This window comes from Parasteatoda tepidariorum, chromosome 6 (genome assembly GCF_043381705.1).
Source record: "Parasteatoda tepidariorum isolate YZ-2023 chromosome 6, CAS_Ptep_4.0, whole genome shotgun sequence".
NCBI lineage: Eukaryota > Metazoa > Arthropoda > Arachnida > Araneae > Theridiidae > Parasteatoda > Parasteatoda tepidariorum.
This window is the reverse complement of record NC_092209.1, coordinates 6,317,822-6,341,142: the sequence shown is the minus strand read 5'-3', so window position 1 is coordinate 6,341,142 and position 23,321 is coordinate 6,317,822. Positions and strand designations below refer to the sequence as shown.

Genomic DNA, 23,321 nt, shown 5'->3' with positions numbered 1-23,321 from the left:
CAAATGAAACCTGATGTTAACAGTATAATGTGCACTATCTTTACAGTAACTTTCAACTTCCCATTCTGACTATCTAGCCATCTTAGTTTATTTGTGTACCTTTGTTTTGAAATAGAAACCCTTTGAAACTTCCATTAAATTCTTCCCTTCTTACTTTTGTGCCCCCTCCCCCTCTTTTTTTCAAACCCCTCAATTTACCAATCCGGTAGTACATCATCAGGTTACAAATTTTCAACTTGGCAAAAAGTCAAACAAAATCATAGGCTAATACCAAGAGCTATCTAAATTCTGTAGGCTTCATGTTTAAATTATCCTTTTCATCTGCTGGTTTAAATATTTGTTTTTTTATGTGGAGAAATTTTAAGCTACAGATGATTAAACTACACGAGGTGCATTTCCTATTTGAGTGTTCTTTCTAGAAGTTTAATTTTTAACTGTTATTTTGTATACTTATACATTTTGTATGTGTCGTTTAGCTCTATTTTTTGATTTATCACTAATGTTGAATCAACAGAAAAGTAATTTTGTTGGTTATTCATATGAAATTTTGCACATCTGATTATAAGCCTACCCCCTACACTTAATTTTTCAAAAATTCTGGGCTTTTATTCAGATATATACGGTAATTACTTTAGTTCTGTATATTTCATGATGATTTCCTTCACGATTGCAAACAGCCTTTACTTTTTTTAAAATATAGAATTTAACTGAGTCTATCTTGCGTCTTGGTTGCCATCAAGCTCATTCTCCCATTTTGATGGCGTGGTTACTTATAGCTCACTCATCAGCTAATCCTGACCTGATTGCCCATTGTAATAAATTGGGAAAGCTTGCCCTCCAGTTGAATGTTTTTGATTATTTGACATCTGCACTAACGGCTAACGTTTTCTCTACAACTGGGGTAAGTATTTCACATTTACGGCTTTTTGAATGAATTATGAATATACTTGATACAGTGAACTCCTTTTAATTTGTACACAGATAATACAAAATACTCGGTAATTTGAACTAATGTTATTTTCCCATGAATTTCTTATTTATAATGTTAAATTTTTATCTATAATTCAAACCTTTGCAAAATTTTCTTTGTGGATTCGAAATCTGCAGTGAAAATTTTTTTTTTCAATTGTTAGGAGTCTATTCCCTCCCAATTTTTAGAAATTATGATTGAAGAATTAATAAGTATTTCAAGATGAGTATATAATGATTCAATATGTACCCTTTTGAGTTTTAATGTTAAAAATAACTTATTTTAAGCTATTGATGATATTAAAGATTGTTGTTAATGATGTAAATTTAGACCAACTAAAACATTTATCAGGAAATATTTTAAATGAATCTATAGGGAGATTATTCACTTACATAAATGTATGTAAATTATGTGTTTATGATGTATCAATTTATAATTTTAAAAACATTATTGGTAACTAAGTGTGTAGGTCATCATTAAAATTTACGAAAATTTTGAAGTAATTTTTTTTAAAATATTGTATTTAGTCTGATTAATGTTATATTTATTGTTATTATTATTTTTTTAATGAGCGCCTGTTTTTGAATTTTAATTTTTACCCTTCCCTTCTCAGTTCAAATTAAAAAAGGGTCTTACTGTAGATCATTTTATTTCATTTATTTATTTTACAATCATTTTCATATAAACAGTATATACCCATTGATTTTGTTTATTTTCAGATAATATCAGAGATATCTAATAACATTGTCTACAATTTGTTATCTGCAATTTTATCACTCTTTGAACTGCAATATTTGGGACCAATTACGGTAATTATTTATAAATAGCTATATTTATTGCTTATTTTTATTTATTTTTAAAATGAAAAATGTTAATATATTCAGAGTTCCTACAGGTCACGGAGAGCAAGGAAAAACTAAAATTGATAGGGAATTTTATTTTAACTCTAAAAGTCAAGGAAAATTCCTATATTATATTTTGAAAATAACTAGTTTTATTGACAGTAACAATAATCAGTTATTGAAATTCGAGTTTAAATGGTAACATTATTATGATTATTTGTAAATATTTCACATTTCGTTTTTAAATGGTAACATTATGATGATTATTTCTAAATATTTCACATTTTAGTCAAACTGGCATGTTTTTATCCTCATTCAATGATATTTTTTTGTTGACAAAATCTAATATTTGGTATTAAAAATAAAAAAGTATTCTAATGAAAAATTATGCATGGCATTAATAAAATATGGTCTGAATTTTCATTGAAATTTACCTAAAATGTTTGGAAAAGTCCTCGAATTTTTTTCTGAAATTGAGTGGGAGCCCTGATATTTTTCTCAAGAATAAACCAACTTCAAAACATAACTGAGCAGGCCAAAAAAATGAAAATAAATAAGAATAATTTTTATATTTCAGGAATTTACACCATATTCAACTAAAGAAATGTAATGATTTTTAACTGATCTTTAAAAAAAAAAAGAAAGAAATTCAATTATGCATCAAAATATCATAGAAACATGTTCTAAACTAGTTTATGCTTTTACTATTTGTTTTGTTTAAACTATTTTATTTATTGTTTTGAAAGAATTCTGTTCTGAACATTAAATGAATAAGCTGCAAATTTCACGAATTTCATTAAACAGGAAAAAAAAAAAAAAAGATGATGCACCAAGCAGCAGTATTTTCCCCCAACATTCTGCAAAACAAGTTCAGTTCTTAAAAGAATAGACTGCAGTAATTTAAAGTAGAATCTCTCCCCCTCCCCAGGTATTTACATGGACTTTTTTTACAATATGCAGTCATAGCAAAGTTCATTGTTGGATCAGTAGAGTGTGTCGAAGAACAGAGAGGAAAAGGGTGTCTGCAACACACAGGGTTGGAACAGCTTAAATTGCTCCATTTTTTCTAAAAATTGCACCAAACTATTCCAAAACTGTAATAATATTCATTGAGCAACAAAAAGCACAACTTTGGTGTCAAAACTGTGCTCAAAAATCAGTTTTGTTGCTCCAAAGCAGCAAGCAATTTTACTTATTCCCAAAAATGACGACCATCATGTTTAGTTAGGTGTGTTTTTTTTTACATCAAATAGAGTGTTATAAGTAGTTATTACTAAAATAACGAAATTCATTTGTCCAGTAATTCTGCTTAAGCATTATAATGGGTCAAATATGCCAAAGATCGTTGAGGGAATCTGAATAATAAGTTATGATATACCCTTTAGGACAGTTAATTCTCTGACATTGAAAAAAAATAGTGTGCCTATAAATGTAAAGCAAAATTATAACCAAACTTGAAATGCATATGAACAAAAGTCTTTTTCTTATAAATCTCTTTTCTATCTTTTTTAATTTTTTTCTATTGCTTAAATTTCATTGTTGCTTTTACTTAATACAGGGGTTTGATCAATCATTTTTAAGAGACTAATTATCCAAAACTCTTCTTGTTTTGAAATTTTTGTTTTTTCTATCAATAAAGAAAGGAATTTTGAATGTGTACATTGATTGATGGATAAAGAGGTTGAGAATTCATATTTTAATTCTGCTTTTTGTAAGAAGGGACCTATAAATATGGAAATCCTGTGTCCTAAAACCCATAGTTTCCAAAGTATAGCAGAATCACTATTGTCATAATATAACATTGTATTAAAAACATTGAAATTGGAAAAGTCATGTGTGAAGCGCCAACAAAAAATGTGTAAATGACGAGGATTTACTTCAGAATAAGTGTAAATAAAACAAGTCCAAAAGTAATACCTTCTAATTCGGCATATCATGTTGTAATAATATCATGTTTAAAATTTTCAAATTTAGAAAAACAAGTTGACGTGGCGAAAAGAAAAGAAAAAATTTCATTGTCATCAATGGTTTGACAACCCTGAGTGGGCCTTGGCCTTCTCGAGAAGTTTTTCCCATGCTAACCTTATTCTTACTAGCGGTTTTTAGTTTTTAAGACCAAAAGGTTTCAAAATGTAAAAATGTTACAAAACATTAACAGTTACAAAGGGATGACAAATTACAAAACATAAAATTACTGTGGAATCAGGCGCATCAAAAAGTGATTTTCGAATACATTGTTAAATAGGCGTTACTGAAATTCGAAGTTCCAGTGTCCTAATAACATTGTGGACCGTATGTAGTTAAAAATATGAGAAACCAATGTAAAAAACGTTCTAAAAATGAAGTGGACTTATGATAGAATAGTTGTGAATCCAGCAGTTAAAACAGTGATTACAGAAATTCAAAATTTATGTATTGTAATAATACCATATTAAAGATATCGTAGTTTACAAAACCATGTAGAAATAAACAAACAGAAAAAGCCAAACAAGGTTGTGTGTCCCGCAATCCCTTTCTAAAATTATCTGTGCATAAATGATTTTATATATTATTAATATTGGTATGGTTTTATTATTAATGATAGTAATTTTATTTAGTTTCGAATATTGGCATATCTTTAATTCATTTTCTATGTATGATTGTATTATTTTAAAGCATATTTTTACATATATAATAATAATATAGAAAAAAATGTTGCATTATTATGATTTTTTTCTGTTTAATTACTGATTTTTTAATGTAAAATGGTTTATTAAAACTTGGTATGAGAAAAAAGTATGAGTTAGTATTTATGGCACTCACTGTATAATGATCTTAAATATACAACATCCGTTTTTGCCCAGAACATGTGTTCCGTTATATTGAGTGAATTTTTAGTGCGAGTCTACTGTTTTTTTTTCCCTCTTTATATTGAGTGTCGACTGGGTTTTACATTACATACTTAAGACGAGCATGGTAATGTGCTATTTTTTATTTTAATTTTTTGTATTTTATAATGTATTATTTATAGTTTAATGATTGTATGTATAATTTGTTAATTTTATGTACATTAAAACATAATAATGTATTGTTATGTTTTAATGTAACTATTTACTCTTTCTTATTTAATGAGTAAGTATAATTCTTTTTTCATTTTTTTCAGCCTTTGTTTACTATTGCTAAAGAAACTTTGAAACACCCATTAGTTGCAAATGATTTTTGGAAAAAGGTAGTGTATAAGTTTGTTTTTTCACATTACAGTCACCAAACTAAATTTTCACCTCTAAATAAAAGCTTTTAATGCATAGTTAAAAACATTTAGAAAGAACTTTTTTATTAAATAAAAAACAAGATCAAAATATGTAACACCTATACTAAAGGTATCAGAATATAGCTAAGCTTTTCATAAGCATCTCTGTTCTGCCATTGAATGTGACGTTGTAAAGCAGTGTCGTGTTTGCTTAGAGGAACCAAAAGCCCAATATTTGCAGCGTAAGGTTGCCAGTCCATTTTTGAATTTTTTTTGTTTATCCATCGCTAGTAATGCCGGTTCAAGACAATGCCGGATAGTTGGAAGACTCAAGGCAAGCCAATCATTGAGAAATGTGGTACCTGTTGTAAGGGCCACGGGGTTTTGAGAAATGGGGTATCTACTTTGTGGAAACAGTTCACAATGACCAGACTAACCATAAAAATGCAACAACATAGTCTCAAGACGTATATTTGATACATCTAGCCAAAAGACATAGGTCTGTGATAGTAACGACCTGCATAATGCAACTGGAACACCCATTTCACAGATAACAGTTGCTCAGAGATGAATGCAGGTGGCCTGTAATCTGCATCTCTTTGACTGTGAACCAAAAAAAGAACAGTCTAGCATGGTGTGGAGAACCTTTGTCTCTGATCAACGATGATTAGGGACCGATTTTCTTCGGTGATGAATAACGATTGAGTCTGGTCAGCTACTCAAGACATGCTCTCATCTAGGGAGAACCCGGGCATTGATATCATCTCACTAACGTTGTTGAAAAGGACCACTGTGGTCAAGTTGGTAAGATTGTCTGGGCAGGCATACAGACCTTCATATGTTTGATCATGTTCAGGTCACCATTACAGGGATGAGATATGAGATTAAATGTGGTTGGATGTTTTAAAAAGTAATTACTGTTAAATATGTTGCTACTGGGCAACTTGATAATTAAAAACTATGTTATTTTCAATGAAAAATTCTTTAATTTATGCTTTTTTCTCTCATAAATTTTTTTTAAATTTATTTTTTTCTGTCATTTATATATATATATATATTTTTTTTTATGGAAAAGGGTGAGGATAGTGGAATTAGAGAGCTTTTCAATTATTATGCAGAAATGTTTCCTCTAGAATTTTGTCCCGTTCTTGAGCTTTGTGCATCTTTGAGTCTTGCTAACAAAGAAAGTTGCCTAAAGGTAAATTTTAAATCTAATTACTTCTAAAAATAAAAAGTGTTTTTACATCTATTTGCTTCATTTTTGTTTCAATACATTTAGTATTTTAGAGTAATACAATATATCTAATTGAAATGATATAAGATATAGTCTTGTTTAAATATTAAAATAAACACTTTATACGATGTCTGTAACAACATTTTTGAAGCACATAGTTTGAGTATTTACTGAAAAGCTGTCACTGTGTAAAAACTGCTGTTTTTCTTTAACGTTTTGATATTGTAATGTGTCATTTTTGCAATTTACTACAGTTTAATTTTAAAACTGAAATTTTCAGCTCAAACTTATTAAGAGCAAATTCTTTTAATCGATATATTTTTTTTTAATAATTTTTAAGACAGCTATTATAGTTTTACTTGTATTATATTTTTTGATAAACGTCTATTTCTATAATTTTTATTAAAGTGTGTCAATTGTTTTCCCTATTAATAGGGTAATATTAGAAATTAAGCTTTATACTGCTTAAATATCTGTAATTTGTCAAATTGTTTGGAATTTGTCGACTCATGCACGTTTAGAATATTAAAATCTTTACTGTAGTTTCTATATTTACCTGTTCTTTCTTGTCTTTAAAAATAAGGAAGGCAATTTAATTTATTTGTGTAATAAGAAGTTGTGGATTTGACTGAAGTCTTAAAAATAAGTGTTCTTAAAATCAATTTTAAAACATTCAAAAGAAAACTATTTGCATGAAACTTTTAATATTTACAAAATATCTTTCAAATATCAGATTTTTCCATTTTGTTTCTTATGTCAGGTGGTTGAACTTCTGAAATGCATTCCTGTTTATGCTGAGTATTTAGAGAATGTAGATGGACGAGATATTGCTGTAACGCAAGAACAAAATGTTTTACAACTAACCAGTAATCGAGTGCTCTATAGAGATAGTTAGTATGGTTTAGAGTGTTTTAATTTATATTATAGTACTGTGAAGCCTCTAGGACACGACCACTCTCTGTTCCACAGTAAAATGGTTGTCGATGGAGGTGGGTCATTCTTAGTGGTCACCTTTATTGACTTCAAAATTCTTATCAAAGTTACATAATTTTCCTCAACTGATAACTTCTAAATAACTTCTTCTTTTTTAAAATTTAACTTTCAATTCTAAAAGTAAATCATCGATAGCATCATGTTTTGTGCACTCTGGCTGCAACAGGAGCTTGTATCGTTAAAAAGCTCTCCAAGTAAGAGCCTTACACAAATTTGAATCTATTTTGATCTACTTATTTGTTTTGTTAAATTTTGTTTTCATATTTTTTTTTGTGTGTTTCCTTATCCCACTTTTTTTATATTTGATGCAGATGTTTGCCTGGTTGCGAGGAAAGGTTTTAATGGTCTCTCCTAAAGTTTTTCTTCAACACAAAGTCTATGGATAAAATTCTGTGCCTCCCAAACTTTGTCATAAATAGAGGTGGTCTTTCTTGGAGGTTTCACTGTATTCTAGATATTGTCTACCTGTTGTCTGACTATTAAGACTCATTTGATTTGATTGAACTATGAGCTAAAAAAACAAATTATTATTTTCATATTTGAAAGAAAAAAAACAATCATCTAAAGTTTTAATAACAATGGCTTTTGTAAAACCTGTTTGAAAAATTAATTTTTAAAATGTTCCTCCCATCTGAACTTACTGAAATTTTTAAATAAATTTTAAGATCTAAGAGTGGGATATCCCCTTACACCCACTCACCAAAATTCAGGAGGGTAACACAAGTGCTTTTGAAGTTGTAAGAGAGAAACACACACAAGCTCTTTATTTTTACATTTTATCATGACAAAAGGAATGAGAAGTATTTAAAATCAGCAAGCATATTCAATCAATGTTTGGTAGTTAACAGTGTTTCATACTGATGAAAACTGAAAGGATAAATATCAGTATTTGCTATAGAATTTTGTTCATAAGATATTTTGTTCTAAATCTCAACCAGAAAATAAAAGTTTTTTGTTTGTAAATTATATCAAGACTGTTTTTATCACTATAAAATCCATGAACTAGTGAAATTTTTTCATAAAATGTATTTCTTTCTTTTTTGTTCTCTATTTTTTAGACAATCTTGTAATACCAAAAGGAACTTATGGCCTGGTTACCAAAGATAAGGGTAATTTTTCTAATACATTTTGTTTTTGCACTTTTTCAAAAAAAATTTTTCCATCTAATTATTCTTGGATATTTTTGTTAAATATTATTGTCCTATTTTATTCTTTTAATTTATATTAGTTTATTTTAATAACTGTTCTCAATTGTATTATCTTCCACTATTTCAATTGCATTGCTTTTCATTCATGCTATTCTTTCATGTCTAATGCATATCAATAATTAGAGTGCTTTTTTATATATATTATACACACTAACACATTAGTTGATTTTTCAAGAATTTGGTAATGTTTTAATCTGTATCAATCAAGTTTTTTGGATGCTCTTATAACACTGGAGTACTGAAGCAGTTGATTCTAAAAAAATTATTTTTTTGTTCTTTTGCTACAAATTGTACTTAATTTCACTTGTTAACACAAACTATGCTTTTTGATATATCCTCCTATCAGAGCCACCTTTCCATTTTAGCAACCGAAGTTTCATTTGCTGTTCCATTGACAGCAATGTTGTTTTACTGTCCATTAGAACGTCCACACTAAACCGTTATTCCAAAATATCCACTGAAATTACATCATCTGATTTAGAAAAAGTTTCAAAAATGTTATTTGAACCATTATTTCTTTTGATGTTATTGCTACTGTGAATGACTAATACTGGTGGTTGTTTTCAATCGCATGGTGGCTTTGGTAAATGTCTGAACTATGTACTTAGTCTAGATAAGTGCCACTGCCCAGTATGATGTACATCAGTGTTTTTTTAGGTCAAGTCCCACTGTCTAGTTTGCATTTAACCGATACTTAGAACACTGACGCTTATCCTAATCTATTCTGAGCAGATGATGAAATATCAAATAAATATAATAATATCAATAAATAAATTGATATCAAATCAGATATAACAAATATTTTAGACATTCACCTAGATGATGTGATTGTTGACATTCTCCGGTAAAAATCAACATTCTCTTGGTTTCAGTCATTCATGGTAACATTATCGTTTAATAAATGTAGAACACCTCGAATGAAGGAGTAAAATGACCCCCCCTAAATTCTAGGTTGTCTTAACTTATAGCCATTTTGAATCGATGTAACTTTCTTTTCAAAGGTTTGACGAATTTGTCGATCATACTTTTCACGTTTTAAAATCATATTTTCTCTTTTTTGTAAAATCTCAGTCCACTTGTGTGGTTTCTCTACTAGTTAAAATATGTGGTTTTTGCAGTTGTCTAGACATGTTTTTTACAGTTGTCTAGACATGTTTTTTACAGTTGTCTAGACGTGTTTTTTTTTTCTTATCAAAAACGGCAGTGACGAAGCAGTATATTATTTTAAATGTATTTTTCACTTATGAAATATTATTTTAAAGGATGCATTCTTGTATACATTAATATAGAAAACCAAAGTTGCGTTATTACCAATTTTTCTCTTAATTACATAACATTTTTAAACATAATTAGTCAAGTATTTTTTTAGCTATGAGTTATTTATGTGCACTCACAATATGTCTTCTCACTATATATATTTGTTTTTCCAATATACAGTATACTCTTGATTTCTCAAAGTTGAAAGAACGCTAAATAAAAATTTGAGATGTGAGTTTTCAAGATAACAAGTTCAGAACTAAATATGTTCTAAAAAGTGTAAAATATATTTTTAAATATTACTCTTAAATATTGAGTCTTGAAACATAACAATAATGACATGGAATGTAATGACATTTGGCCATAAGTCTAAATACAACAAAAATCATTTTATTTTTAAAAGTAAGACAAAAAGATTTATGCATTAAATAGAAAAGAATTGGTGTACAATAATTTTACATTCAGATTTTTTCCAAAAAAAATTTGACATAAGGTTTTGATAAAAAAAAATAATTAAAAAAACTTTGACATAGGAATTCAAATCAACTTTAGGTGGATATATAATGCCAAGGGAGGAAATATTTTTTTGACATAGCAAGGTTTTTGAGATATCAAAGTTTGAAAATCCTGTATCTAAAAATTTTGTTTATATATTGGAACATAAATTTTGTTTATATATACAACGTTCATTTTTTTAACAAATTTTGAGATATTTCCAAAATGACAGAATCTGTCCAATTTTGTCGTATTCGCGTTATTACGTCACGTTTTGTTTGAACCTCAAAGGTCATTATTTCGAGCATCGACTGTATATTGGTTGTTAATATGTAGATTGATCACAGCCTTTCTTTATTATTCTTTTTGTTATTACTTTTGAAGATTAATTTTTTATGTTTATGATAGGTAAGGAAGGTTGTTCAGTTATTCAGTGGAAAGTTCTTCTGAATGGTTGGCAGATATGTTTAAGAGAGATATTCACACTGTTACAAGAAATATCATTCAGTTCAGGTGATGATTTATTTTAGCGACTATCATGCAAATATGATTTTTTCTTATATTATTCTCACAATAAGTTTTAATTTTCAGTGTCACCAGAAAGTATCATGAAAATGACAGCTGTTGCAAAACTTGTGGACAACATCCTTAAAATGGACATTCAGCTGAGCTACAATTTTACACATCTCATAAATATTCTGTTTTCATTTTTACAGAGGTGAGCTTTAATAACAATATAATTCCTGTTTGTTTAAATCCTAAATTGTTAAACTTAAACCAGGATATAGATTAGCTAATTTTAGATAGACTATGAGTTAAAATCATAACTAATTTGGATGTTTCCTTTATTTATCTCTAACAAATTAGCATAGCTTAAGGAAAAATGCTCTTATTTATTCTATTTTAATTTTTTTTTTTTTTTGAAAGTTATACATAAGTGACAAATTTTAATGTTTAAAAAATTGAATTCTCAAGAACTATTTGACTGATTTCATTCAAATTTTGTATTTTGCCACATTAAATTGCATCCTATAGTATGAGGCAAAAAAATTTACTATCAATAAATAATATAAATAATCATGAATATATTAATTGAGACGAAAAATTTTCAGTTTGCTTAAAAAGTTCTCAAGGTATGGTGAAATACGCAGAAAGTGTGAGTAACTTTGAAAGATTTAGGCTTTTCAGACTAACATTATTTCCTAGATAGCGGCTGCCGTCCATATTTGGAGGGTCAAGAATCAAAGTCTGTTTAAAGAAGGGCATGTTTATTGAGAGAAAATATGCTTTTGTGTATGATTTTAAAACATAGTCTGCACTAACTAATTTGCATACTTGAGGTCACCACCTAAAATCATAGATTGAGTCTTAGTATGTGAAAATCCAATCATGCCTTTAATTCTTTAAACCCTTATGATTAAATCTTATCTAGTAAAGATCAGTTCACTAGATCAAAAAATATTCTTAGTGTTCCTTTGTGTGTGTGTGTGTGTTGTTTAACAAATTAAATACAATTTTTGAATTAGTGTAAGAGTCAAAATACATTTTAAAAAAACAAATCCATCACTAAGGCATTTGAATTTTAGCAAACAATTTTTATAAAAACCAAGGTTTATGAAATAAAAACCAAAGTGAATGAAAATTGCCATGTAGAACACCTTTGATCTGGAATATTGTTGATTATAATTATATTTTTTATTTTATTTATTTACGTTTTTATTTTCTTGAAAAGCTGAAATTTTCTCAAAATTTTATTCCTAAAATTAAATAGAAATCATTGTTTAAATAGATATTGCTATTCTAGATGTAAAATTTTGAGTCAGAGATTAAAGGATTTTTTCTGTAATTTTTTTAATTTCACTTATTTATATATTTTTTTATTTATATATATTTTTTTACTTATTTTTTTAATAGTAAAATTTCTTTCTTTATAGATGCATAAACACTCCATTTACACCTCTGGAATTTATATCAATTTGCATAAATATAGCTGCCTCATTATCAAAAGATGAAATATCAGATGTATGGCAACAGCTTTCTCAGATTCGCCTTCTTCCTTTTTTGTCTCATACACCCAAAAACACATTAGAATTGATTGGGTAAGTGAGTTAATAGTTTAAAAAAATTTTATCTTTGTTATCAATGTATCAAAGAAAAAAATGTGTATCATTTAACTACAGTACACTCTCGATTATCCGTGCGCGGATTATCCGGTTTGCGGTTTATCCGTGCTCCTTTCGGAGTCATAAAATATTTTTTTAAAGAGAAACATTTTCAAGATTATGATGCATGTAAAATATATCTTGTCAAATCAGTCTCGCCATTTATTAACAGAATATAAATCTAATGTTTTTATTGATAATAATCGCTGCAATAGTGATTCATGAAGTTATAACACTACCAAATTTTTGAAATCAATATTCATTATTGGATGCAGTATATGGAATATCATGGTCAAAGGTAAAATCGTTATCACGATCGTGGAGAAAGATCGCTTGATGAACAATCTTCTTCAGATATTGAAGAATACGATAACAGTATTTTTGAACAAGGAAAAGAAATCGAAGGTTTCTTGATGAGGAAAATTCGTTTCAAAGTGATGTATGTGAGCTTGACTTCCAGTATTTAACAGATGAGTAAATTGTTACTAACTGTGTTGTTAAATCAAATAGTGATGATGCAGAAGATGTAATAAATGAGGGAAATACAATTCCTGACTTTGCTGCTCTACAATCTGTGGAAACTTTATTAGATTGATTATATGGAAGAACGAGGATTTGATTACGGTGACATTACTGCGGTACGTAAAATATGTGTCAATATACGGCAAGAGATAAACAAACAGCAGAAGCAAAGACGCATTACACATTTTTCTAAGCAGTAAATGTTAAATTCCTAGTTTGATGTTATACAGCATGCAAATGTAAGTAATTTTTATATTTTTTGTACTGATGTTCATTTTTTCTTTAATAAAAAGGAGTTTTCGGATTATCCGTGTGACCCGTCCTGATGATTAACCCGGATAATCGAGAGTGCACTGTATTTTACATTCTTAACATTTAGTGTTTGTAAAGCAAATGTGTGGGCAACCACCAACCAAATTATCTTTAGTTCTACGAAAAATAACAATTTGTTGCTATTCTTAGAAATGTACTGCATAATTCAAATTAATGTGCTTTTTTTTCCCCTTAACCATTTATTCTGTTTTACAGCTTACTATTGAAATTAACATTTATTATTATCAAGGAAGTCAAAAGCTTTTGCATGCTATTACACTTGAGTGAATTTTTATAGTGCTGTTTTAACATTATATTGTGTTCTTAAAACAGCAAGTTTGCTAAAAGGACAATTCATCTGCTAATAGAAATTACTGTTATAATGGACTCTTACTGTACTATATTTATTAAAATTATTGATTTTTTCTCTACCAATAGTTCTTGTATGAATGTCAGCATTCTTGGTCAATTTATTGCTTCTAAGGAATGTGTTTCTGGAGAATATTCTGTCTGTCTCTCATTTTTGAATCTCATTTCAAATGTTTCTCAGGTAAACAAAATTTATTTATTATGTTGATATTTGTATGTACCAAAAACAGACATTTATTTAGCATTTAGTCTTATGTTTAACTTTTATATGTATGAAATGTGTATATGTACTTTTATATGAAGTTCTATAAACAGCGTTAAAATAATGTTTTTAGAAATGGTAGAAAAAGTATTTTACGAAATATAGACCAAAATTGACCGTTTTGAAAGACCGTTTGAAGAAAATTGACCGTGACAGAGCAACTTACTGCAACAAATGGTGATTAAAAAATCTGCCACTTGATTGCCTCTTTTTTCATGCACCCCATGTATATTTATTTATTTAAAAATATTATTTTATAATATTTTGAAAATTACTTTATTTCTTCTATTGGCATGACAGCCCTTTGTGTGCCCGAGCCTTGTTTTCCTGTTAGTATTCTTAAGATTTTAAAATCCTCTTCCAAACAGTCAAGAATCTGATCTTAGGCCTACCTCTAACTCTAGTTCCCATCGGTTTTTAATTAAAGATCTTAAATGTCAAGGAAGAAGAGTCCATTCGACAGGTGTTATCCGCAAGCTTTAAGTTACTTATTTCTATGTATTTGTTGACATCAACTTCCTTGAATAGCTTATATAATTCAAAATTATATCCTCTCCATAAGCCATCCATATTTATAGCACCAAAATTTTTTTCTCTAAAACAGCAAGGCAGGTCTGCTTGTGATTTAGTTAAAGTTAGTTAAGACAGGTCTAATGATTGTTTTATATAACATTATTTTTGTTCGTCTTTCAATTAATTTTGACTTAAGAAATGTTCTTAAGCCATGAAGGCATTGATTAGCTGCTATAATGCGTCTTTTTATTTCTGTCGTTTAAGGCATTAATGTTTGAACCGAGATCAGTGAAATTGTCAACAAGTTCGAATTTGGAATTTCCGGTTTCTAAAAATTTTTAATTTTCAGATGTTTTAATAATTGGCATGTTTTGGTTTTGTCATCGTTAACAGCTCGATGCATTTTTTCTGAAGAATTCTTAAGAGTGGTACCTGCTTCCAACAATGCTTTTTTTCTCCATGCAATTATTACCAAATTATCAGTATAAGCACTGTTATTTCTACCTTTCTTAGAATTTTTCATTTTGGAAATGAACCTTATAATGTTTATCATATTTTGAAAAATGCCTTACAATATGTTCAACTCCGTAGCCTTGTAATTTTGAACCCTATCCAGAAGCCAAAAGAACTTCCAGATCAAGTATTGTGTGAAACTTGCTTCATGGAGAACTTTTTGATGAAACATTTTTTGCGTTACATGGAGAGGAAAAACACGAAAACTTCCCACAGTTAGCCTGGCTGCAAGGGGACTCTAACTAATGATCTATCTACCACTGAGGATATTTTATATCAGCGCTGTGGTCGGTGCAAGCTAAGTGCGGAATTCATATTGATCAACCATCACTAGTATTGAAACCGAGTTCACCTCAATTGGGGGGCAAGCGCTCTATCCCCTGAGCCACCAACACTCAGAACATTGAGATTAAAAAGATAAATTATCTATTTCTCAACATTTATAGAATATTGAAGCACACTAAAATAAAAATGAAAAGGGCTCTCGAAAAAGAATCACTCCAAAGTTACAAGATTAAGGAGATAGATTTACTATTTGTATCAACTTTGTTACAATTTATATAATATTTATATAGTTGTGTAAATTTTAAATAACAATTAGTTTTTTAATTTGAAATTGTTGAAACTTTATGAGTATTTTTTGTTATATATTTACTAATTATTAATCATTAAATATTTATCATGCTTCTTTCATAATTAATTTAATTTATTTGATTTAATATGTTTCTGTAAGCTTTAAATATGTTTATACATTCTTTTATTTGCAGACTCTAGCAAAAGAAGATGAAACATTCATTGCCTGTATTACGTATATACTAAGAGAAATTTTTTCGTCTTTCCATAAATGGTATTTTAGTAACTCTCAGCAAAGAATACTTATGGGTAAATGATTTGCATCACCTTTTTACAGTTTTAAATTGTCAGGAATTACCAGATTTTTCCACAATTTTAAATAAATAATAGAATAGTTTCCATTACTTATATTGTTTATTTCCACTATTATTCTTTTATTTTGTACCTCTATCTAAGCGTTACTTTATTTTCTTTAATGTAATGGTAATTTTGTGCATAATTTTATAAATATTATAAACCATTATAGAATTAAGTAGTATATGCACTATAAAATTGCACTAATTTGAATTTCGTAATTACTTACTGTATATATTTCTGTGTCAGTAAAACAAATTCAATAAAGCAAATGTTGTTTATGCAAAAACATATTTCATTGTTTTATCTTATAAAAAATAACATAATTACAGAGGCAGTAATTAAGAAATCTCTGATTTAGGTGACCATTTTCGTTGAAGGAAGAAAAAAAAAAGAATTAACTAGTCCCTAAACTGTTATGGCTATTTTCGTTTCTGCAAACTGTTTATTTTTTAAGATGAAGCATTATGTTTTTATTTGCAGGCATGATGTTTTTCCAACTTTTGTCAGAATTTCTGTTGCTCTTATAATCAGAATCTTAGTGTGTAAATATTAAAAATTGAAATGAAATTTTCCAGAGATAAAGTAATAAGGGAAGTTATGTTAAATGCCTGTTTTTTTCTTAATATTTTTAGGTTATTTTATTTTGTTCCTTTACTATTTTTTTCTATTTAATCATGATTTACTATATATAAAGCTTAACAGTTTGTCGGACTGTCAATGAACACATATAGTAAAAAAAATAAAAATAACTATCTAAATAATTTAAATGTTTTCTTTCAGTGTATAATAGTTTCATAAGTTTTTATTTATTTATTTTTGAGTTGATAGGTATTTTCTATTTTCATTTCTAATTTATTGTACTGTTGCATATTTATTTTTATTTCATGTTTTTCTTAATGTTTTTTATTTAATGTTGCATATTTCCAACAATTATTTATAACTGTTGGAAATAAAAATAAAATATCTGAAGTTGCTGTATCTATGCATGAAATTCTAATAAGTAATTTTTACAGGGCAAAAGTGCCTGAATCTACTACATAATTTGCTTTCTGTTGATGACAAGAGATCTAAAGAAATGTAAGTTTTTGTTTTTATAACTTTCTACATTTAATTTGTATTATTTCATGCTATAATTTTGAACGCATTTTTTCTTTTTAGTGAAAAATCGAGAGATTTAGCCATATTTGCTCTTCTTAATCTAGAAGCAGGCCAAACTCTTCTCAAAATTGTCTGTACAGGAGAAGAAGTGATTCAACAAACAATTTTAAAGCAAAATAGGTTTGTATTTTAATCATCTTAATTCTTATTTACCCTACTAATAGCCTATTACGTTACAAAATCCTGTGTTTGGGCGTCGATTTCCCCGAAGAGTCTATTTTCTGATTTTATTTTTTCTGAAGGAAATGGTTTTTTTTTCTTCAGTTGGAGTTGTAACTAAAAATTTAGTTATAAAGAATAAATAAAATTAGAGAGAAGTTGTGCAAATTTTTGTTTGACAAAATTTGTAAAAGAATTCATTAAAAGAATAATTAATTTATTAGTTATGGTTATGAAACATAGTTTTTTTATAAACAAAATTTGCCTGTTTTAGGATCTACAGAAAACTTATTACAACTGTACAAATATTAATATGTAAGGTACCAGTTCCCCTAAAATCAATTATCCTAATTATGCATCCTCTGCATTAATAATAGTTTGTCTTTTTTTGCTCTCTGAAATGGATAAATACCAAAAAACTAAAGACTGTCATTTAATACTTTTATCCACTTAATTCTCTAAAATTTAGTCTTGTCAAAATAAATATATTGTATATTTAAACTTACAATAGGCTTATAATCCTTATTGTCGCCCAAAATAAAGAGTGTTGCTCCCATACCTGCCATGTCTCCTGTTTTTTAACGAAGACTCCTCAACTTTACGACTCCCCTGTTTACCCGTATGTTCTCAAATTTCTCTGTATTTGTTGTTGAAATTTAAAAAATGAAATTTGGATGATAAAATATCCCCTGATGGCGAAAATACTTCTCTTCTCCCTCAACAGATAGTGCTATTGCCAGTGCTGCTGTATGTTGAGTGTTAATAGTTTAAGTACTTATGCATAATAGTTTAAAGAAATTTTCTTTAGATTAAGATTTATATGCATATTTTTTACTTTAAATGTAAGTGCTTATATTATTTCCAATTTTTTATTTCTCTCTTTGACTTATTTGGTTATGCATGATGTATTACAACTTTACTCACAGCCTAAAAAATTTCGCTAGTAAAATCTCCGTTAATTTATTTTCCAGTGTTGTCAGGTTTGTGCTCCCGAATAAAGTAATCACCATATTCCAATACATTTAAGGATAATACTGCAATACCTGATACTGTGTCTTCCGACTATGTAACTTATGCGATGTGCATTACATCGTTGCGAGTTTAAGTATACAACAATTATGCCATTTTTTTATGTATGGGTTCTTATTATGCCTAAATTAATTATAAAAAGTGTTTTTAATAAGTTATGCAACATGTATAGTAATTAAGAAGGATTTTCTTTCAGCAATTCTGGAGATCAAATTGCAACAATGATTCGTCTCTCTTTGTCAGTATTAAATCGTCTTCTGCAGATGCGAAATAAAAGTTCTTTTAATTCTAAGACTGAAGTTTCTCCACTGGTGTCTGTTCTGTTCTCCACTCCAGGTCACACAAACCAACCTCAAGTTGTTCTAATGGTGGCACACTATGTTTTTCAACGTTATAATCCACGTCTGGCTACTCTGGCAGTTCAACTGTTGAAAAGATTTGCTAAGGTAAGCTTTAGCACTTTTTCTACACTTCGTCATCTTTAACCTTTTAACTGTCATGCCTGAAATTATCTTGGGCACAAAACTGGTGTTTCAAAATGTCACACCCAAGTATGACTCAGGGTAATTTTTTTTTTAGTGCATCGTATTGTTATACTAAAATATATACCAGGAGAAGTTTATTGCGGCTTCATTTCTTTGTCAAATCCGAATCTATCTTCTAAAAAGTTTATTTAGATACAATTTAGAACAACAGATTGAAGCACTTTTTTTGGAAGTTTTAAAGGATAGAGGCTTATGTTCAAAGTGTAAGACATATTTTATTATTTTTTTGTTCCTAAATGGCATTCAGTTATTTGAAATGCTGCATAGGTGATTTATTTTTTTAGAAATTAATGTTCCACTAGAAGTGAACTTTACCACGCTGAGTAGCAGCCGCTTCAAGTGAATATGCAATGACTACAAAACCTTAAAACTTTATGCGTGTAATTCAAAATTTCAATTTTAAACTGCTAAGCATATTTTATTCTTTGATGAACATTTGATTTATGCAATAAAAATAATTGACAATTTATGTACCCAAATCATTAAAATAACTTGGCAGTTAAAAGGTTAAACAGAATTAATTTTAGTATGTTTTTAACTATCCCCTTTAAAAGATTATTGTTTTTGTTTTTTTTAAGCTCTAAATTTCTAAGATCTCTAATTTTTCTTAAAATTTTTCTGAAAAAGAGTTAAAAAAATTTCTTATGCTAGTTCAGTAACTTCATTCAATAAAGTTTTGGTTTCAAGGCCTTTGATACCTGCGAGTTATGCACCTCATTTTGCTGCAATTCCTCAAAATAATTTTTTGGTGTAAATTTTATTTTTTAGGAATTTCCAATGTCTTTGCTTAGCTGCTTTAGTTCTGAAGCAGAAGCAATACGGGACCATTTCCTAGCTCGTCTCAGTTCTCAATTTGAAGACATAAGATTAAAAGTATCTATTTTAGAATTCTTGACAGTGTGTGTTGCTCAGCAACCTGGCCTCATTGAAATGTTTATCAACATCAGAAGTAAAGAGAAGCCATCCAAGGTGATTTTTTTTTCTTCCATAGTATAAATCTTGCTATTTTCAATTTTTTATTTTAATGATCAGTTTAAGATTAAGTTGACTTAATAGTTATTGGTGGATTTTGTGTTGCAAAATTTTAAATGTGTTTTGTGAAAAGCTTTTAAGCCAATTTTCCCTGGTCCTTAAAATGTCAATTTTCCCTGATCTCCTGGCACCAATCATTATAAAATAAAATATATATATTTTTTTTGATTAATTTCAACTCAAGCGTTTTTCTTTTTGTCGCGAAAAACGTTTTTGGTATTTTAAGTTTTTTAAAAAAATAACTACTTGATAAAAAGAAAATTTTTGAAGTTCCTGAGTTAAATTTTTAGATTATATATTTTATGTATTATTATTTTAGGTTATAATTTTTTTTATCGAATTATTTCTCTTGACTTATTCCAGTTAAACTAGGCTATAACCTTAACGCTTTACCATTTATAAAGAATTGCAATTATTGCATTTTATACATGTATATTTTGAAATAATTGTAAACGTGTTTGCCCTAAGCTTTGCTAATTTATATGAGATAGATATATCTATATAGATATATCACTTTAATCACTTTAAGTAAATCATAAAAAGGAGCACTTTCAGTCCATAAGTTAATGATTCTTTGTCATTTATTCTTCTTTATTATGTTCTCCATTTTCACTAAGCAAGTGCCCCCCCCCTCCTGCTAATTGCCCTTTGCTTTTTAACTTCAAATTGTATGGCTTTTGGATACAAGTTTCTAAGGTATTAATAGCTGCTGCTGATTCAGAAATAAAAAAGATAGGTAGTAAATATTTTATTTTCTTAACTTATTTAATGGTCTTATTTTCTTATCTTATTTTTAAGATAAGTAAATTATATGCAACTACAGTTACTTTTAAAGAAATTTTTAGTCATGACTAGATGTTATAACTGCATTCCCTGCAACATTTGAGGTTTGTGTGGAAGATATTTCTGACTGGTAGAGTGGGAAATCTAAAGCAGAAATTTAATAGTAAATTGAAATTTAGTAAAAACTTTATCAGTGCATGGTCTGTAATTTATCTGACCTTTAATACATATGTTTAAATTTAATTATACATAGTGGTAAGAAAAATTATTTTAATTCTAATTTATTTAAATGTTATTACTTTACCTTTGCTACCACCAAGAAAAATATTTTCTGAAACTTCGGAAATTTTATAATAGTTGGAGGCTATGTAACTGTTAATAATGTAAGGTAATCTTAGCTATTTGGTTTGCCACTAAAAAAGGCTAAAAATGAAGTAGTTTTACTAAATTTTTTCTTCTGTATAAGCTAGTCTTGGTTATACTTTCAGAAAGAATGGAAATCTTTATGCTATTTTAATGTAACATATTTGTGGTTTTAAACTTTGTTTTTTTTTAGTTTGTTATTTAATAGAGTTTTATAAAATTCTTTTTTTGTCTCTTTCTTACAATTAAGGCTGAAGAAACTAAAAGCTGCTTAGATTGTGTGAAAAACATTCTGAAAGTTAAAATGAATGAGGTAAATTTTGCTATGTTTTATGATTTATAGTTTAATCTATTTTATTCGCATTTGCATTGGAAAACCTATTAGGAAAGTGTAAAGTAATAGTTAAGTGAATTTGCAAAAATTACCCTTAGACTCTAGATGTATTAAAATGTCCTATTCTGTTAATGTATTAAAATTGTGAACTGTGTAAAAATATTTTATCTAACGTAACTCGATTAAACAGTCTTTAGTTATTTAGACTTATTTTGATTACCTCTGAAGTAGTTTTTATTCAAAAAAAATTTTAATCCCTCAAAAGAATCAAGTATCAAATTACGCTTTTAAATACCAAAAGTTAAAATTATTTATAATAGCTAATAGGCTGATATTTTCAAATGAGGAGAGGGTTTATTTTGTGCTAAGTATTGATAATACGAATACAAAAATGGATATAATATAGTTTTGGTTCTATAAACAAGAACATTCCTCTGTGGATTCTTATTTATATAACTGAAACTATAGCCTGTTTATTTCTGTTCCTTTATTTTCCCTTTATTCTCGTTGTTTTGCTTGACCATTTATCAGAGTTTGCTTTTTAGAGGTTAGGTATAATGTAAATACTTTGCAAAGTGATATAGGACAATTCTCTTGCAGCTATCGTTATTTTGGAATGATTGTTGAAGTAGATTCAACTGTACTTGTGCAAAATAGAAAAAAGAGGTTTGGGATTTCTTAGAATGCGGAAAGCCATGCACAGGGTTACATTAATATCACTTATAATTTCTCATTGAAAAAAAGAAAAAAAAGCTCTATTACTTTGCTTTAATTGATCTCATTGTATATTTATATTGTTTGTGCTGTGCAATACTGTGGAAATACTATCCATTTCTTCTTTATAAAAGATATTCTGTTAGTAGAATTAGCCGTTTATTGGAATTCTGGTATAAATTACACTTGCAATCACATTACAATCACATTAAGCAGTGGGGACACCGTATAAATAAAGAATGCAGTCTACCCTTAATATCACAAACTCTAAGAAAGATACTGTGATGACATTTTGGATATCACATTTTGTGTAGACTAATCAAATATTTAATTTTTAATGATTTAACCTAAATAATGACTGTAGAAACACTTTAAAAGTTATGGATTAAGTTCTGTAATCAGTTTGCAATTGTAAAAGAAGAGGAGTTTTATTATACATATATATGACGTCGTTGTCGAGTGGAATGATTAAAGCAGATCTTAGGCAGGAAAGGAGGGTACAAAATTTATTTATTAATTATTAGACAGAGAGCAGTCATAAAAGTGAACACTAAAAGTTGTCCTTCTCGATTATATGTTAAGGAAAATCTTGCAAAGTAAATCCGTAAAATGTTTCGATTTAGGAAAAGAGAGAAATCTTAGTAAATGTAATTGGTTTATCAAATAGGTCGAGCGATTCCCACAGAGAGCAAAGGGAAAAATATCTTGCTTTTAATATAGTATCTAATAGTTGAGCCAAAACTAGATTTAAGGACAGGATGTGAATTTAAAAGTGCAAGAAAGTGTTTCAAATAGAATAATAAAATTAAAGATTTACGGAAAAGAGCTAACATAAAAAGATTAATTGAAGCTTTTTATGTTACATATATATAGCTTTCAAAATATATTATGATTATGCGGCTTAACCATGAAGTTTACTATAAAAAAATAGTAATTCTTGGGAAAAAACGAAATTGCTTTCCAAGCAACCCGATAGTTAACGCTTTTAGAGCAGTGCAGCCTTTCCCGGCACTCTATATTAAACTTCTCTCTATTGAACTCTATATTCAACCTAATCCTTACGATACTACACTCTCAAGAATATTGGTTCCACAATACGGTGCGAATATGCTGCAAAGTATTAAACTGAAACATGTACCCATTCAAGTTGAATAATGATAGTGTGTGATCAAGTTTAAGAGGCACGATAACATGATTTGACCTAAAAGCTTTTTTAGGTTGCAGTAAATTTAAATAAGATTATGGTTTAAAACACGCTGCAAAATTTCTATCCTATAATGAAAGAAAAGTCAGCTAAAAATTATAGTTGTATCGAAGCTATAATTTTTACCGGAATTGTTAATATCAAAAAACACTCCATCCATATATATATATATATATATATATAACAGAA

At 28.3% G+C, this 23,321-nt stretch overlaps 2 protein-coding genes across 6 annotated transcripts in view; both read left to right on the top strand.

Moving 5' to 3' along the window:
- LOC107439260 (coiled-coil domain-containing protein 92) overlaps positions 1 to 23,321 on the top strand; it is an 879,443-nt gene that overhangs the window by 231,899 nt on the left and 624,223 nt on the right. The gene's annotated exons all lie outside the window — the stretch shown is intronic.
- The window catches only part of LOC107447901 (nuclear pore complex protein Nup188), a gene marked incomplete in the record, with an annotated part of 82,481 nt that overhangs the window by 22,010 nt on the left and 37,150 nt on the right, over positions 1 to 23,321 (top strand). Inside the window, 16 exon segments of the mRNA XM_043052409.2 lie at positions 701 to 901; positions 1,690 to 1,779; positions 4,955 to 5,020; positions 6,117 to 6,239; positions 7,036 to 7,165; positions 8,327 to 8,377; positions 10,637 to 10,741; positions 10,820 to 10,946; positions 12,163 to 12,327; positions 13,663 to 13,774; positions 15,649 to 15,763; positions 16,825 to 16,888; positions 16,970 to 17,089; positions 18,354 to 18,603; positions 19,471 to 19,671; positions 21,131 to 21,193. Coding sequence (XP_042908343.1) covers positions 701 to 901; positions 1,690 to 1,779; positions 4,955 to 5,020; positions 6,117 to 6,239; positions 7,036 to 7,165; positions 8,327 to 8,377; positions 10,637 to 10,741; positions 10,820 to 10,946; positions 12,163 to 12,327; positions 13,663 to 13,774; positions 15,649 to 15,763; positions 16,825 to 16,888; positions 16,970 to 17,089; positions 18,354 to 18,603; positions 19,471 to 19,671; positions 21,131 to 21,193 — 1,983 coding nt within the window.